The sequence below is a fragment of the Aegilops tauschii genome, chromosome 3 (genome assembly GCF_002575655.3).
Source record: "Aegilops tauschii subsp. strangulata cultivar AL8/78 chromosome 3, Aet v6.0, whole genome shotgun sequence".
NCBI classification, from domain to species: domain Eukaryota; kingdom Viridiplantae; phylum Streptophyta; class Magnoliopsida; order Poales; family Poaceae; genus Aegilops; species Aegilops tauschii.
This window is the reverse complement of record NC_053037.3, coordinates 472,611,180-472,629,625: the sequence shown is the minus strand read 5'-3', so window position 1 is coordinate 472,629,625 and position 18,446 is coordinate 472,611,180. Positions and strand designations below refer to the sequence as shown.

The following is an 18,446-nucleotide window of genomic DNA, read 5'->3' as shown; positions in this document are numbered from 1 at the left end:
GGCACCTCCGAGTTCTACACACGTTCAGCTCGATGACGTCCCTCGAACTCCAATCCAGCCGAGTGTTGAGGGAGAGTTTCGTCAACACGACGGCGTGGTGACGATGATGATGTTCCACCGACGCAGGGCTTCGCCTAAGCTCCGCAACGGTATTATCGAGGTGTAATTTGGTGGAGGGGGGCACCGCACACGGCTAAGAGATCTCAAGGATCAATTGTTGTGTCTATGGGGTGCCCCCCTGCCCCCGTATATAAAGGAGCAAGGAGGAGGCAGTCGGCCAAGGGAAGAGGCGCGCCAAAGGGGGGAGTCCTACTCCCACCGGGAGTAGGATTCCTCCTTTCCTTGTGGGAGTAGGAGAAGGGAAGGGGGAAGGAGAAAGAAGGAAGGGGGCGCCCCCCTTCCCTAGTCCAATTCGGACTAGCCCATGGGGAGGGGTGCGGCCACCCTTTGGGGTCTTTCTCTCCTCTCCCGTATGGCCCGGTAAGGCCCAATACGTATTCCCGTAACTCTCCGGTACTCCAAAAAATACCCGAATCACTCGGAACCTTTCCCATGCGGGCGGCTCGGCGCCGCCCCATGCGAGGACCCGGCTCCGCCCACGTCGCCGCCTCCCCCGCCCAACGCCACTACACCAACAAATGGCGTCAGCACCGGCCGTTCCATGCCGCGGTTAGCAATTCAAGACACATGAAGAAAAACGCGAGACTTACCCGCGCGACGCCCTGCGCCGGCGTCGGACTCGGCCTCCTCCTCCCCGCCACGAGCCACGGGCTCCTCTGGCGCCACCGGCTCCACCTACGATGGAGCCCGGGCGTAAGGATGCCGAATCGCGTTCAGAAGTACCCTCCGCGTTGCGTCAGGATGAATGAGAAGGTGCACGGCAGCAAATTGAGAAGACCAGACACTCACCTGCGGCGCCGGGTTCGACTGGCTGTACGGCGCCTTGTCGAACCGCCAGTCCTCCCCAAGGTTGGCCTTGGAGATGTCGTTCACGCCGCGCGCGACCTGCTCCGTGGACAGCCGCGTCGACCCCATGCGGTTGGGGTCCTGAAGGCCGACCATTTCGCCGATGAGGCAGGAGCGCCCCTGAAGCGGAAGGACCCGGCACATGATGAATGCGGCGAGGAGGTCGGTGCCGGTGAGCCCCTCCTGCGTCCTCATCACGGTCACCCGCTCGCAGAGATTAACGATCTCCTGTGACGGGCGCTTGGGCGAGTAGCCCAGTTCGTCTTCGCCTGCGGCGGTGCGATGGCGAAGGCCGGAAGATTGATGCGATCCGCTCCAAGGTTGCGGTCGTAGAAGAAGGAGTTCTGCCACTTCTTGGCAGAGTCCTCCAGCAGGATCTTGGGGAAATCCGCCCCCGACCGCTTCGAGATGACGGCGGCGCTGCAATCGGCGAACTCCCAGGCCGACGGGCCCTGCTGCTTCAAGGAGAAGAAGCGTGCCCAGCGGTCGATCGTAGGCTCGACCCCCAGGTACCCCTCGCAGAGGGTGACGAAGCCGGAGAGCTTGACGATGGCGCCGGCGCCAATATGATGCAGCTGGAGCCCGAAGAACTCCAGGAAGGCGCGGAAGAAGGTGCTCGCCGGCAGCCCGAACCCGCGCTCGAAGTGCGTGAGGAACACCACGCGCTCCTGCCCCTCGGGCCGAGGCCTCTGCTCGCCGCGCGGTAGACGGACGCCGACGTCCGTCTCCCGCGGCAGGCGCCACGTCGCCCGGAGTTGGGTGATGTCCTCGGAGGTGACGTTCGAGCCCATCCAGGAGCCCGATGGCAGCGACATGATCGAAGAAAGAAAAAGGAAGATGGACGGCAAAGGAGTTCTGCTCGGAGCAGCGGGCGCCGCATTGCGTCTGTTGCGAAGAGCGGAGCGAGAGCAAAGGGACAGGAGGGCGCGAGTGAGAATAATGTCCGCCGCCCCTGCCCCCCCCCCCCGATTTATAACCCTCGGTTTGAACGAGGGGAAGTGGGGAAGCGGGATGGTCTGCATGCGCCCGTTCCACTACCCCGCAATAAGTGCGCGCGTACACGCGCAGTAACTGCCCGGGGAAGAGCAACCGGCCCCCGGACGCCGCAATAAATCCGCGTGCTTGGGCCGAGGGCGCACGGCGGCGGGCCCCAGCCCGTCGCCCGGTCCCGTCATGCTCGTGGCCTGTCAGGCCCCTCCGGCTTCCGGGCACCACGTGGCGCCCGCGCAAAGCCCGAGGGATTGCCCCAAGATTCGGCGGACTTCTCGGTCCCCGCCACGACCGAGATGTCGCGATCCGGTTTCCGAGAAAACCGGCACACAGTGGGTGTTGCCGGACCTGGCGCTCGCAGAATCCACCTTGCTTAAGGGGGAAACTACGAAGGCCCACTCATCCGAAGACGGCAGACCTTCACAGCTTCGGGGATTACTGTCGGGGGGATGGACCCCGGGCAGGCAACGGAACCCGGATCCTCTTCAAAAACAATGGGGCTGGCACCGCCCCTCAATACCGGCGCGCGCTTGGCCGGGTCGCTCGACCCGGCCAAGCCCCCCAAGCCGGCCAGACTAGCCGACCCGGCAAGACACGTCGAGCCGGCTCCAACAACTGGCACAAGACAGCCAAACCCGGCACGGCCAAGGCCTCCTCACCAAGCCAGCGCCACCCATGGCGTGCTACGCAATCCAGCCGCGGGTCAACTCCCGTCCCATCCAGGCCGTATGACGGGGACAAGACTTCAATCAACGATGACCAAGGCAACAGTGCCCCGCCAATGCCTCTGGTCAGCAGGAACGTGGCAACAGTGCCCCTCACCTACCCGCTGACCAGGGTCGGCGTGGCAACAGTGCCCCCACCCTCACTGCTGACGACAGCAAGCGGCAACCTGACGGAGAGCACTGTACGATGCTCGACTCGGCCACGCCCTGACGATCGACAAGACGTCGCCTAGTCCCCCAAGGCTTGCGGGGGCCGCACCTAGGAGAACCCGACAAACCACAAGCCCTCAGCGGGGCCCAGCCCGGGACCCCGGACACCGACTACACGGACCCACCGACTTATAACATTACCATTGTACCCCCGAGGGGTTGGACTATAAAACCCCCGGGAGCTCACGATCATTCGGGGGGGGGGGGGCGAAGCAGAAGGACTAGCCACAAATAACAGCAACACCGGAGAGAAGGAGCAGCCCAAGCCTTGGCCAGCTTCCTTCCTCCTTCATACAGCTGCAGGAGCAACATTGTACTATCGATCATCCAACTACACTCGACAGGACTAGGGGTATTATCTCTCCGGAGAGCCCCGAACCTGGGTATGTCCGGCGTCCCGCGCCCGCTCATGCCAACCTCGCCTCCGAAGCCCACCAGCGCCCTCGAGCCTCCTCCTCTCTTTAGCCATCCCTTGGCATCTGCCGTGCGCCCACCACGACAACAGGTGATAGGAAACATTTGTCCTACATGATTGCGCTTTTAGAGGAGAAAAAGGGAAACCGTTTGACCGTGCGAGTCACTAGATGAGCGAATAGATCGAAAGGGAGCAGAACCGGCCATGCGCCTTTTATGTGCTATAATTGGTGTAAAGTTAATTTTTCGTAATGATACCACTTTGTACGTTACTATATGTGTGGTCTTATCATTATCACACAAACGAGGTGCACGACACGTAGCTGGCACACGAGTCACGCCACATTGCGGTGCTTCTTTAACTTATATTCTCACTTTATAGTGACTGACATATGGGCCCACAAGCATACTGGCCCACTTGTCACTGCCCAGAGTCACCTGATGTACGTAAGACAATTTGAGCCCCTCTCCGCCCATCCCCAGCACCTTTTGACCGCGCGGCAGCACGGCCAGCCTGGTGCCGTTTGGCGCCTGTGTGCATGCACTCCACGCCCCTTCAAACCCTTACCCTCCATGCGCCTTTTTGTTCTATAATTGGTATAAAGTTAATTTTCCGTAATGATACCAGCTTGTACGTTACTATATGTGGGGTAATATCGTTATCACACAAGCACGGTGAGCGACACACATAGCTGGCACACGAGTCATGCCACATTGGGGTGCTTCTTTGACTTATGTTAGCTGACTTTATAGTGGCTGACATATGGGCCCACAAACAAACTGGCCCACTTGTCACTGCCCAGAGTCACTTGATGTACGTCAAGACAATAGGAGCCCCTCTCCGGCCATCCCCTCGGCACCTTTTGACCGCGCGGCAGCCACGGCCAGCCTGGTGCCGTTCGGCACCTGTGTGCACGCGCTCCACGCCCCTTCTCCTCTCCAAACCCTTACCCTCCAAGCACCTTTAAAACCCCCAACACTCCGCCCCCACTACAAGCGCACACAAACGCAAAGGCTAGCCAAGCCCAAAGAAGATCCATATACATCCTTCCTAGCTAGCCATGGAGAGCGTCGACCACCATGACGAAGCCGCCACCCGCCTGTCCCTTTCCCCTCCCCGTCCGCCGGCACCGCTCTCCCTGACGCCATCGCCCAACTCGGCGGCGCTGGTGAACGCGCACTGGGTGCCGACCAGGGAGCAGCTCGCCGTGCTGGAGGGGCTGTACCGCCAGGGGATGCGCACCCCCACCGCCGAGAAGATACATCAGGTGACCGCGAGGCTGCAGGAGCACGGCCCCATCGAGGGTAAGAGCGTCTTCCACTGGTTCCAGAACCAGCAGGTCCGGCTACGCCAGAGGGAGAAGCAGCAGCGATCCGACTACTTCGCCAGGCAGTTCTGCCGTCCCCAGCCGCTACCCGTGCTCCACAGCCCCTCTGGCCACCCCTTCTCCCCGGCCCAGCTGCAGGCGCCGCCGGCGCCGAACACTCCTGCATGCAATGGAGAAGGTACGTCCGCACATGAACGCTCCATCTCCGCCTTCGACACGCCATTCAATTAAATCTGCTTTTGGCAATTGGCATGTACGTCTTGATTAGCTTACAAATGCGCCTGTGCGTTTCTTAGCCTAGCTTTATGTTTGGGGTTTAGCTGGAAGGGATATGCATCTATGACTTTCCATTGCAACCCACTCGGCTTTCATGTGTCTGCTGGTCAAAGCTGGTCGATGTGATTGGATGAGATGGCATCCATCTGGGCAAATTACTAGCACGCATGAATGTTGACTCATCTATAGTCGTCGTTTCAGAAAGTGACATGATGGTAGTTTGGTTCGTATGCATGCATGCACAAGGTTGCTTTGCTTGCTTGGCTGTATTCTTTTTGCTCACGATGTGCACGCATGGATGCAAGGTAGCTCCATATTTTCGCTTGTACTAGCACCTGCCAGCCCACCCAAGTTCAAGTCTCGGCTTTGACGCGGGTACTCGTGAAGTTTCTCCTATAAAAAAAAGTCAACAAGGATTAGCCCTTGGGTTAGTCTTTTTTTTGGGTACTAGCACCTGCCAATTATCGTCTTTGCCAGCACTATGTGTCAACAGGCTGATCTTTTGCAAAGATCAGCCGGGTAGCTAGCTGGCCGTAAGAGCTGTACCTCGATAGATGTTGGATTAAGCAGTAGCCATCGCCCCGCAACATCGTCCGTGCTGCAAGCCGTCACTGCAAAATGTCACCGTTGTCGTCAAAGTTGCGGCCACAACACCGACGATATTGTAAAACCCGGAGGCTCACGATACCCAGCCTTGCTCACAGCCGTAACTTGCAACAGTGTTGTCTGTTGCGGTCGTCACACCCACGACTCCGCCGCTCCTTCGCAGCTTCAGGGGCTGCCGCTCGCAGCATTGTTCGATAGTCTTCTCTGACAGTGTTGGTGTAGCGCCCCTGCACATAAAATGCAGTGATGGTGCATGGCTCCAACGAGATGCCATGCAACAACGGCAACAACCTTGAAGCATCAGTACGACAATTGCTTGGAGAGGAATTGGACAGGCATGACCTGCCGAAGAAAATTCAATTAGGGGAAAAGGGGATGTGTCAGGAAGAAGACGATGCCTCGAGGAGATAAGGTTGCGTATGTGGCTGATTTGTAGTACGCGTAGCACTCGGCTAGTCGGTCCGCAACACGCCCCGTATTGCGCCGGGCTGCCTGCAACACGACCAACATTGCAAACACCTGTGTGTGTGGTCAGAAGAGTGTTGCGTGCCGCACGATCAAACGTTGAAGAGTCAATTGAGGCGAATCCTTTTCCTTCTCATCTTGCCCATGTAGTGTCGCTGCGTAGAGTGTCAATGGAGCAGGGAAACCCTCGCAGTCATGGTCACAAGATTTAACGTTGCAGGGCAAGGCTATGTATCCTGAGAGGGGACCTTTTGTTCCATGGGTGTGTATACACCCTATATGGAAAAGATAATAATAAATAAAAAATCAACAAACTCTGAAAATATTTTTGAAATAAACATGACCTTCCATTGTACTGGTAAAATAAATTCCACAAAAAGAAAAAAGCTCGTTGTCTTCTTTTCAGAAAAAAGACAAAAAAATCGGTCAAAATAGTGTGAATAGTGACCTATAATAGCAAATAAATTTTGTTTTTTTGCCCTGAAGTCAACGCTAGTTTTATATTCGTGAAATTTATATACTAGTCCAAAAGAAAGTCAAATTTATTGTAAAAAGAACTTCCAAACATTTTTGACTTTTCTATTGATTATCATTTTTCCATATAAGGTGTATATACACCCCAAACCAAAGGGTATTTCCCATGTATCCTGCTGCTGCTACCTTCTGTAGCTTTCTTAGTCTTTTCTGCACTGTACATGCATACACGCATGCCCCAGAATGGATGGAAATAACCGTCCTACACCAGCGTGTCCAGACCTAGCGAGAAATTCCGTCCATATTATAGGAAGATGAAAAAAATTCTTGTGGGCCCGACAGTGGGAAGACACGTGCCAGCCAATCCAGCAGCGAGTAGTTTGTGTTTGTACCATTTTTGATTTATCAACTTGATTAAAATGACCATGATCGATTTATATTGCTCTTGTTTATTTGAGTTTCAACGACACCAACTTTATTTATTATCAAGAGACGTCTGTTTGGATATTCAATGTAAGTTTATGTGCTTTCTACTTCCAGATATTTTGCTCGATGTTGAGCAAAATACGGGAAACACACAAAAGATACCCTTAATCAAAACATGCCCTAAAATTGTGGTTATACTAACATATTTTTTGTTGGATCCATATTCGTTTTTCTTGCAGCGATGTACATGCAGCAGTCATGCTACATTTCAGGGCCAGCAGCGCAGGCCGCGGCTAATGCAACCTACTACTCACAGATGCAGCCGCCGATAATGTATCCAAGTGCGGAGATGATGGCACATGGCAATATACAGGCACAGGCGCAGGCTGCCATGTACTACCAGGCAGCATCTTTGAACAACTCCAACACTCAACAAATTTCTGTGCTCCAGTCGTTGCCCCCAGCCACCAGCAGCTACGGTGCGCCTGACACCTACTCCCATCGCCCCGTGCTTCTGAATTTGTTCCCACAGTACCCCACCTTTGCAAATCGCAAGAAGACCCGCCGCGTCGGGAGCGTTGGCTCCGCGAGGACATCAACGTCCGGGTCGATCTCTTGTGAGACGGAGAGCCCCACGACCCCCAACAGACACATTGTTGTCGATCTATGAATTCTTTGGTGAAGGTCACAGAAGGTGATGCATGATTGCTGATATGCTCGACAAGTACTTTGTCAGTCTCATGGACAAGCCATTGAGTAGATGTACCAGTTTTCTTTCATGGGATATTTATTTGCAATGTTGGTTTACTTAGGTAATTAGGAGTAACATGTGTATTGCTTCATAAACTTGAAGCCTGCATCGGAAACCTTGTTAAATTTCATTGAGTTAGTCAAGTTAATTTTTTTATTGCAAGGTGCATGTTCTATTTTGGCTTTAGCTTGTTTCATCGTATCATTCATCTAACCATGGGCGTGAAACAGTTGTCAATGTTCTCAATAAATTTTAGGTACCACCACCTTTTCATAAGAAAATAATTTTCCTTTTCTTCTTTTAAAGGCCTGTTTGAAATGATTGTAAGTTTTGAATGTCTACCGATGTTTTGTTCTCACTTGAAATAAAAATGCATGTGGGTACACACAAACTACAACCACTCTAAACATCCCCTTAGAGAAACTCGGAGGTGTATAGAATTTTCCTTTCTTGTGAGAAAAAGAGGTATATTGTTCGATTAGTTGTTTAAGTCAAAAAGCATGAAACACACATAAGCGTATCATGTGTAAACAATGTTGACGAGATAAGTGTCATGCTAAAGCTCACATTACTATTTTGACCGACACACCTAAGGTTTTAGGCTGTTACTCACATAGTACCAAATTTCATAAATTTGACCCTTATTAGCTTTGGATTTCTTTTCTCTGGATTAATTCAAGGAAATGGTTAGCCCATTTTTTCAAAAGGAAAATGGGCTTGAGCTTAACTTGTCAAAACTATTCTAACTATATATTCTCTTCCAATATAAAAATTACAAGCCCAAGATTGTTGAGTAAGTATTTCTTTTTTATTTTTCAAAATAATCCCCCTTTTAGACCCCTTTGTGATGAGTCACCTTTTTACACAAACATTTCCTGCCAAGAAAATTACAGTAGTATCTTATGATCATGTGTATTCCAAATATGTTAATGTTGGGGAACGTAGTAATTTCAAAAAATTCCCTACGCACACGCAAGATCATGGTGATGCATAGCAACGAGAGGGGAGAGTGTTGTCTACGTACCCTCGTAGACCGAAAGCGGAAGCGTTAACACAACACGGTTGATGTAGTCGTACGTCTTCACGATCCGACCAATCAAGTACCGAACGCACGGCACCTCCGAGTTCAGCACACGTTCAGCTCGATGACGTCCCTCGAACTCCGATCTAGCCGAGTGTTGAGGGAGAGTTTCGTCAGCACGACGGCGTGGTGACAATGTTGATGCTCTACCGACGTAGGGCTTCGCCTAAGCACCGCTACGATATTATTGAGGTGTAATATGGTGGAGGGGGGCACCGCACACGGCTAAGAGATCAATGATCAATTGTGTGTCTATGGGGTGCCCCCTTGCTCCCGTATATAAAGGAGCAAGGGGGGAGGTGGCCGGCCTAGGAGGAGGGCGCGCCAAGGGGGGAGTCCTACTCCCACCGGGAGTACGACTCCTCCTTTCCTTGTTGGAGTAGGAAAAGGGAAGGGAGAAGGAGAAAGAAGGAAGGGGGCGCCCCCCCTCCCTAGTCCAATTCGGACTAGTCCATGGGGAGGGGTGCGGTCACCCTTTGGGGCCTTTCTCTCCTTTCCCGTATGGCCCATTAAGGCCCAATACGAATTCCCGTAACTCTCTGGTACTCCGAAAAATACCCGAATCACTCGGAACCTTTCCGAAGTTCGAATATAGTCGTCCAATATATCGATCTTTACGTCTCGGCCATTTCGAGACTCCTCGTCATGTCCCCGATCTCATCCGGGACTCCGAACTCCTTCGGTACATCAAAACACATAAACTCATAATATAACCGTCATCGTAACGTTAAGCGTGCGGACCCTACGGGTTCGAGAACTTATGTAGACATGACCGAGACACCTCTCCGGTCAATAACCAATAGCGTAACCTGGATGCTCATATTGGCTCCCACATATTCTACGAAGATCTTTATCGGTCAGACCGCATAACAACATACGTTGTTCGCATTGTCATCGGTATGTTACTTGCCCGAGATTCGATCGTCGGTATCTCTATACCTAGTTCAATCTCGTTACCGGAAAGTCTCTTTACTCGTTCCGTAATACATCATCCCGCAACTAACTCATTAGTTACAATGCTTGCAAGGCTTATAGTGATGTGCATTACTGAGTGGGCCCAGAGATACCTCTCCGACAATCGGAGTGACAAATCCTAATCTCGAAATACGCCAACCCAACAAGTACCTTCGGAGACACCTGTAGAGCACCTTTATAATCACCCAGTTACGTTGTGATGTTTGGTAGCACACAAAGTGTTCCTCCGGTAAACGGGAGTTGCATAATCTCACAGTCATAGGAACATGTATAAGTCATGAAGAAAGCAATAGCAACATACTAAACGATCGAGTGCTAAGCTAACGGAATGGGTCAAGTCAATCACATCATTCTCCTAATGATGTGATCCCGTTAATCAAATGACAACTCATGTCTATGGCTAGGAAACATAACCATCTTTGATCAACGAGCTAGTCAAGTAGAGGCATACTACTGACACTCTATTTGTCTATGTATTCACACATGTATCAAGTTTCCGGTTAATACAATTCTAGCATGAATAATAAACATTTATCATGATATAAGGAAATAAATAATAACTTTATTATTGCCTCTAGGGCATATTCCCTTCAGTTAAAACATGAGATGCTCCAGTAAATTTTTTTTCTTCCAAAATTCCATAAAGTTTTTGTCAGAAACTTAACAAAAACTATTTTTGGTATCTAACCTTTGAGTTTTGACCCCAAACTTTTTGTGTAGTCTCTACACCTCATTCAAAAGCTACCCTATTAGTTTCAGCCCCAAAGATTTCCATTTGATATCCATAATTTTTTCTTCAAATCTCGGCAGCAGATTTCCACCATGTTAGTGAAGTGCCATTTCATCTGAAATCTTCCCGGATCCTACAGAACACCTAGGGAACAGACCATACGAAATTGCAGTCCCAACATCGGGCGCTAGGCTCGAAATCATGTCTATGCCGATTTTTGGCGGTGGTGACCACACATGCCAGAGCGACAATAGTGTAGAAAAAACTTTCTGTTGCGCTACTGCTCACATCGTGGCACTACTCCCGTGTTGTTTCACAACTGTGCACTCGTGGACGCATCCCATACCATCCCGCACCTCTTTCACTCACTGTCTCGGTCATACCATGAGTGCCGCCTCGGGCACGCATTGGGATAGAACTGCCACCACAATCTCCACCGTGGCAAACTACCGGCGCCACCTAGAAATGTCTACCAAGCACTCTTGTGGACACCACTGCCTCCGGGAACAACGACAATGTCTTCAGTGATGCAACCCGAGCAATCCTCGCCATGGCTGCGAGCTCACCTAGAAATAGAGCTCCTCCCTAAACACTCAAAGCACCCGTGTCAGTGGGGATGGAGATGGGGTCCCCTCGGGAGCACCTCAGGAAGGCGGCCTCGGGTTCATCGAGTACAGGATCAGGCTAGTTGTGTGAAAAAGGGTCCTCTGGGGCTCGATCCCGATGACTTGCTTCCTCGGCTGCACAAGCCACCTATTGTGGTTGTCCCACCTCCGAGGACAGGAGGAAGAACATGTCAGGAAAATCCCATGCCTCTAGTAGGATGGGCTCTGACATGTCCCATGTCTGAGCGAATCATGTATGGTCTTGTCGCATCCCAGGTAATGGACACAACATGGGATGCTTCAAGGGGAAGGGAAGCCCATGATGGCATACGTCAGGAGAGGATGACCCTGAGAACAACACTTGATGTCCTTTGGGATCCCCGGGGCTCTAATAAACCACAAGTGTAGGGGATCTGTTGTAGCCTTTTATATATATATAAGTAAGAGTGTCGAACTCAACGAGGAGCTATTTCTCTAAGGTTCTGTCAACCACATATACAACCCTACGTACACCAATTGTTTGCTTTACATATAAACAACAAATAAAACTACTTAAAATTATAAAAGGGATAGTATTGAAGAAACTAAATAACTTGGAAATAATGGTTAGTTGATGTAATTCAAAGGAACAAAGAAGTAAAAGATAGAGAGTGTGGAATAGCTGCGACGCGAGCTGCAGAATTGTCCCTAGGCAATTGGGTACAATAATCATATATTGCAGTTTATATATGAGAGAGGCCTATGCTAACATGTAACAAAATCCATTGATAACATGTACTTATGATTGAAACCTCTAGCAAGTGTACGTAGATACTAAAGATTCATTAGGTAAAAACCAACCATAGTTATCTCAACATACTACTAATCTTAAGGTGTGATCCACATACACACAAACTTGATAATATCTGGCAGTCCGTCTGCTCTTTGCATAGTTATCTCAACATACTACTAACCCTAAAGTGTGATCCACATACGTGTGTGCTTATATGATGGGCACCAAAGGACAACGGTACATCAACATACAACTCAAATCAATCATAATATATCGCAATGAACAACATGACAAAATGAGTCTACCCAGACACAACGAAGATGCAATAAATCATTGGATAATAATTAATACCATCACTACTGGAATTTGCTTATTTGCCGTCTGCCTATACTTTGCTGTCTGCTGGCGGATGGCAAAGAAGGTCTTTGCCGTCAGCTTGAAAAAAACGGACGGCAAAGAATCTTTGCCGTCAGCTGGCAGACGGTAAAGAGAGAGGTGGGCCCCACTAACGAGCTGCTTAGAAAAAAACCTAACGGCCCCTCTCTTTGCCGTCTGCTAGCAAACGGCAAAGAGCAAAAAGCGGACGGCAAAGGGGGGCGGACGGCAAAGAGACAACCTAACTAACAGCCGTCCCCCACCCAGCTCCCGTCCTCTCTCTCTTTCTGTTCTCCCCACCCCGACGACCACCGCCACCCGCCGCCGCCGCCACCACCAGCCACCCCCACCACCCGCCACCACCACCCGCCCACCCACCGCCTCTCGCCCCGTCGCCCCGACCACCCGCCGCCCCCTCGCCCCGCACCCCTCCCCTGCGGCGCCCCTTCCATGCCGGCCAGCCGCCCCCTCCCCTCCCCTGCGTGGCCGTCCCCGCCCCGTCCTGCCGCGGCCTCCCCCTCCACCGGGCCGCCGCCGCCCACACCCGTCGCGGCCTCCCCCTCCACCAGGCCACCGCTGCCCCCACCCGCCGCGGAATCCCCTCCACCGGGACGCCGCCGCCCCCACCCGCCGCGGCCTCCCCCTCCACCGGCGATCCCCTGCCTAGGTGAGTGATCTTCCCCCCATTTTTTTAGTTTAGTTTGTTTTAGTTTAGTTTCTTTTAGTTACTTTTAGTTAATTTAGTTTCTGTTTTAGTTATAGTTTTACTTTAGTTTTAGTTTTAGTTTTGTTTGTAGTTTAGTTTATTTTAGATTAGTTTTAGTTTTAGTTTAGAAGAATAAGAAGAGTAGAAGGAGGAGGAGGAGGAGGGAGGAAGAGGTGGAGGGAGAAGAAGAAAGAAAAGAAGAAGAAGAAAGAAGAAGAAGAAGATGATGATGATGATGAAGAAGAGGAAGAAAGAAGAGGAAGAGGAAGAGGAGGAGGGAGGAAGAGGAGGAGAAGAAGAAGAAGAAGAAGAAAAGAAGAAGAAGAAGAAGAAGAAGAAGAAGAAGAAGAAGAAGAAGAAGAAGAAGAAGAAGAGGAGGAAAAAGGAGAAGAGGAAGAAGAAGAAGAAGAAGAAGAAGAAGAAGAAGAAGAAGAAGAAAAAGATACCCTGACACCCCGACCCCGACACCCCGACACCCTGACACCCCGATCCCGACAACCTGACACCACACCCCCACCCACACCCCGACCCTGACCCCGACACCCTGACACCCCGACCCCGACATGCCACCCCGACACCCCGGCACGACACCCCGACCGCCGACACCCTGACACCACACCCCGACCCCGACCACCCCGACACCCCGACCCCGAAACAGCACCCCGACCCCGACACGACACCCACAACACCAGAGGCCGACGAGGTCATATATTTGTGAATTATGAGTTAGGTCATATACTTGATGCCACTGAACCCTATGAGCCTGTCATTGATTATAGTGATGATGATGATTATGCATTTATTGATGATAGTGATCGAGATTATTAGTAGTGTCAGGTATTCAATTTTTTTATGTTGTACTTGATGATGATACATAAGTGATATACATATTATTATTCATGTCGGTATTTTTTATGTTGTACTAATTTCGTTTACTCTTTGTCATGGCAGGTGTTGAAAGATGGTGGGTGCTGGTCGAGAGCGCTCAGAGGCCCCTTCTTCGTCGGCGCGTGGTGGGCGGTCTTCCATTCCACACGTACCTCTCCACCGAGCGTTGCTGGACAGTATGGCGACACCGCCGGGCCCTTCTTCGTCGACAGCGGTGCCCAGCAGGGGACGAGGTAAGGGAGGGAAGAAGAGAGGAGTTGGAGCACGTGGTCGCGGGAGAGGAGGTAGGGTGACTGCTAGGGCGCCTTCCTCGCCGCCACCCCCAGCTGTTTCACCCGAGCACGTGACTCCTAGGGTGGACTCGTCCAAGGAAGTGGCTACACGGACTCCGGTCCACGAGCCTTCGGCCCACGAGCCTCGGGTCGACGGGCCTTCGGCCCATGAGACCCCGGAGGAGCACACGTCTGGATGGGGTACCTGGCCAGATGAGCCTGAGGGGCCGAGTAGCCATGCTGATGATGGCGGGGAGCCGACTGATATTGAGGAGGAGGGGGGCACCGTCTACCAGTGTGGTTGTACACGGCTCCCATCCGTGCCGGCCACCCGCGAGCAGAGGTGGTTGATTTTCCCTGATGGGGAGAGGTAAGTGCATTTAATCCTTTTGTACCTTCTGCATTCACGTTTCTTCAAATATCTAATGCGTTGGCCTTGTCATGCTGTAGGGGTTGGGACCACCATCATAGTGTCCGCCGGCCCAACTCCGTCCTTGGAGTGCTTTGCCGGCAAAACTTCCCGGGGTTTGTCACGTTGCCTGGTGAGGGTCGGCTTCCAGAGCTTGGATTGAGCTGGGAGCACTACTTGGCTGCCCCGGCCCCGCCCGGTGAGATTATCGACGTTGTCTTGTGCAACACGAGGGCAGATGTGGTGATCAGAAAGTTCTGGGTAATTTCTCCTTTACACATTTAAAAATCTTCAACTAGCTAGTTATTAATAGTACTAATCAATATTGTCTCATTTGATTGCAGACATTCTACAGGTGTGAGGAGGGATACGAGGAGGAGGCGGCAAAGGTTATCGAGAACGTCTGCAAGCGCCTACTACAGAACTTACGGCACGAGGCTCGGGTGCAGGCTGTTCGAGACTACTACGCCTTGCGTGGTATCAAGAAGCACAAGCCGGCGTGCCGCGATAAGTTCCTGAGTAAGGAGCAGTACATGAAGGTAATTCTTACGGCCTTGTACTTACTTCCTTCATTTAGTAATTCATAGCCATAGCGCTCAAGTTTCTATTTGCTAACTTAGGCGCCTCCGAGATGGTGTGCGGATCGGATGGATTGTTGGGAGGTGTTGGTATGACTGAGTCGTCAAAACCAAATGTGCAGTCTGTGTGTGAGAAGACCGGTCAGACCGCTCCGCCGATGCCAGTGATTGCTCCTGGGACCACGGTGAGTTTAATTTGAATGGACATTACTTGCTAGTCTTAACATTTGAGTGTCAGCATGCTAACGAGACATTGGAAATGATCTTTGGTGCAGCGTAACTCCAGACAAGCATCGCACGATCCTTCTCCAGCTACCGGCACGAGCCTGCCCGCTCCTACACCTCCATGATCATGGTAAGTTTCTCTAGTGTTTTTCTTAACAAATGCATAAAGACCTAGACTTAGCCTTATTTCCTCCAAAATGCTTACCACAATGACCTAGACTTAGCTTTATTTCCTCCAAAATGACTTAATAAGCTTACTGACCTCCAAAGCCATCCATTTTACCTAAGTTAGCTCTAAAACGATCTATACTTAGCTTTGTTTCCTCCAAAATGACCAAAGTTTGCTCTAATATGCTTAGTTAACTAGGTTTGCTCAATAATGACATATACTTAGCTTACTTATGTAAAAAAATGGCATAATTAGCTTAGTTAGCTCATAAACGGTCCATTTTACCTAAGTTAGTTCTAAAATGATCCATTTTACCTTAGTTAGCTCATAAACGATCCATTTTACCCAAGTTAGCTCTAAAATGACCCATTTTACCTTACTTAGCTCATAAATGATCCATTTTACCCAAGTTAGCTCTAAAATGACCCATTTTACCTTACTTAACTCATAAATGATCCATCTTACCTAGGTTAGCTCTAAAATGATGCATTTTACCTAAGTTAGCTCATAAGCGATCCATTTCACCTAGGTTAGCTCATAAACGATCCATTTCACCTAAGTTAGCTCACAAACGATCAATTTCACCTAAATTAGCTCATAAATGTCATATATTCTTCTTCTTCTTCTAATCTTCTTCTTCTTCTAACTTTCTTATTTCCCATTTTGCAGAATTCATTCGCTTCACGGAAGCTAGCATAGATGGAGTGCTTGTTTGGATGAACTACGTTTCTTTTGTATCGATGAACTATGCATGTATGGTAGGATGACACTATTGTAATATGTATGGTTGGATGCATGTATGTGGAACTTGCTATGTATGGTTGATGGAACTATGCATGTATGATGAAATTATATGTGTTAGATATCTCATATGTTTGCTGTGAACTTGCCATGTGAAAAATATATATGTATCATCTATTTGCTGTGAAAATGGTTGGGTATTAGAAAAAGCAGAAAAAAGAGGCAATGCATGCTCTTTGCCGTCTGCCACCGACGGCAACGGGCTCTTTGCCGTCCGCGGTGGACGGCAAAGAGGCCACGTGGCAACCACCTGTGCTTCCTGACAGCTAACCCATTTGATCAGTTTGCCTACAGTGGCAGACGATAAAGGCTTGATGCTCTTTGCCGTCAGCCACGGACGGCAAAGACTACCGTTAGCCACCTAACGGACTAACAGCGAATTTATTGCCGTCGGCTTTCTTTGTCGTCCGCCGCTGATGGCAAAGGCCCCTTTGCCGTCCGCTTCAAAAAGAAGATGACAAAGAAGCTCTTTACCGATGCCTACTTTGCCGGAGCCTTTTGCCGTCCGCGGCAGACGACAAAGGCCTTTGTGGTCCACCATCCTTGCCTTTGCCATCTGCCGTGGCAGACGGCAAAGTAGCTGATTCCTGTAGTGCATGAAACACCATGTTTAAGCAGGGGATTACAAAGGTTTATGGGAGAGTGGACAAACGTATAGATATGGAAGAATGCGATGGAGATGGTGTTGAAATTGATGGAGGCGACGGAGATGATGATTATAAGATGGTTTCCCAACGTCATTCCGGCACAGCTGACAGAGAGGGGGAGAGGGGACCACCCTCCTTGTTCTTCCTTGGCCTCCCCACTAGGTAGGAAGAGGTTTCCTCCCATGGTACATTGTGTCCATGGCCCAGAGGGAGAGAGCCCCCTCCAACATTTGATATATATATTATGATTTTCTCTCTATTTCTGCTACTTTCCTGAGTCGTTTCATCGTTTCTTAAACTAGATGAGTTGTTGCGCCAATTGGCGTAGAGACCAATTGTAGTTCATAAGTTAGCGAACTACATGAAACATAAAATGGATATAGGTGAACTATTTAAAGAGACCAACAACAACCATTGGTGCAAAGATAAATTGCAGCCAAGAAGAGAAGCGACCAACTACTCGAAGCTAAGCGAATTATTTGGAAGTTTTTCTTGAGAAGGTGAATGTACTATGAGCATTTTTTTAGTACTTCGGCCTTTCCTCATCTCATAGTTACGACGAAAAAGTAACAACCAAGAAATAAAAGTAATTCATCCGCCGGCCAAGGCAAGCCAATGACCGCGATGATAGAAAGGTGAACTGCACTCCCCACAAAAAATGACCTAAACCATCTGAATCGTGCACCCCCACCCAAAAGCACATGGGTAGAAGGAAGCCAGGTGAACTGACTAGATGATTCCAGAGGCCAGGGGAGAGCCCGATCAACGAGAACATGCAGTAGCATTGTACTAGGGCCGAACAGAGATTCCAAAACACGCCATCAAGCTAGGCGCAACATCCAAAGGTCAAGCAGACCGCAATGTGCAAAGTCCAAGAAGACAACCAAACCACACCGTCCGGGCAGACCACAACATGCAAAGGCCAGGTAGACAGCCAAAATGTGCCATCTGGGCAGACCACAACGTGCAAAGCCCGGGAAGACAGATCAAGCCAGCCGCAACAAACAAAGCTAGACGATACCTCAAATGAAGTAAAACGAATACGGGATCTATATTTGATCTTGCATACAAACATGGATGTACACTGTCTCATCAGTGCCTTACTATGCACAAGAAGATGGGACCAAATTCATCGATGGTGATCAACTTAGCCTTACGCGTGTTTCCTACGCATACGTCTTTTGTCATGAAGTGCTCCGCTAGTCGACCGTCGAAATGGTCATAGAAATGACCAGTCATCCCAGGCTCAGTCGAGCGTCACTCCATTGGGTGTCCGATGAGGCAATCCAACACCCAACACATGGGAACATAAAGAAATGAAACCAAAATTCCAAACGAACAATTTCAAGGAGTTATTTTTTTGGAATTGTCTTCAAGATATGGTACCAATGACAAGAAAATGCGCCACCCATTCCAACACTGGGGACTTGTGACGAACCCGAGTTATTTTTCTGCACGAGTCTCAGGACGACCCGAGAGGTAGTGATGCTTCACCGACTACTACAGAACGCAATTCCAAAAAAGAATACTACTATGGGACTTGCCAACCTCTAGGAACGCATCCATGAGACAAACACCATCG

The 18,446-nt window shown here is 50.2% G+C and overlaps 1 protein-coding gene across 1 annotated transcript; it reads left to right on the top strand.

Moving 5' to 3' along the window:
* Positions 1-4,290: 4,290 nt before the first annotated feature.
* Positions 4,291-7,787, top strand: LOC109760641 (uncharacterized). Its single transcript, XM_020319452.4, has 2 exons — positions 4,291-4,811; positions 7,120-7,787. Exons 1-2 carry the CDS (start codon positions 4,367-4,369, stop codon positions 7,548-7,550), a joined length of 876 nt encoding a protein of 291 aa, XP_020175041.1. The 5' UTR covers positions 4,291-4,366; the 3' UTR covers positions 7,551-7,787.
* The last annotated feature ends 10,659 nt before the right edge of the window (positions 7,788-18,446 follow it).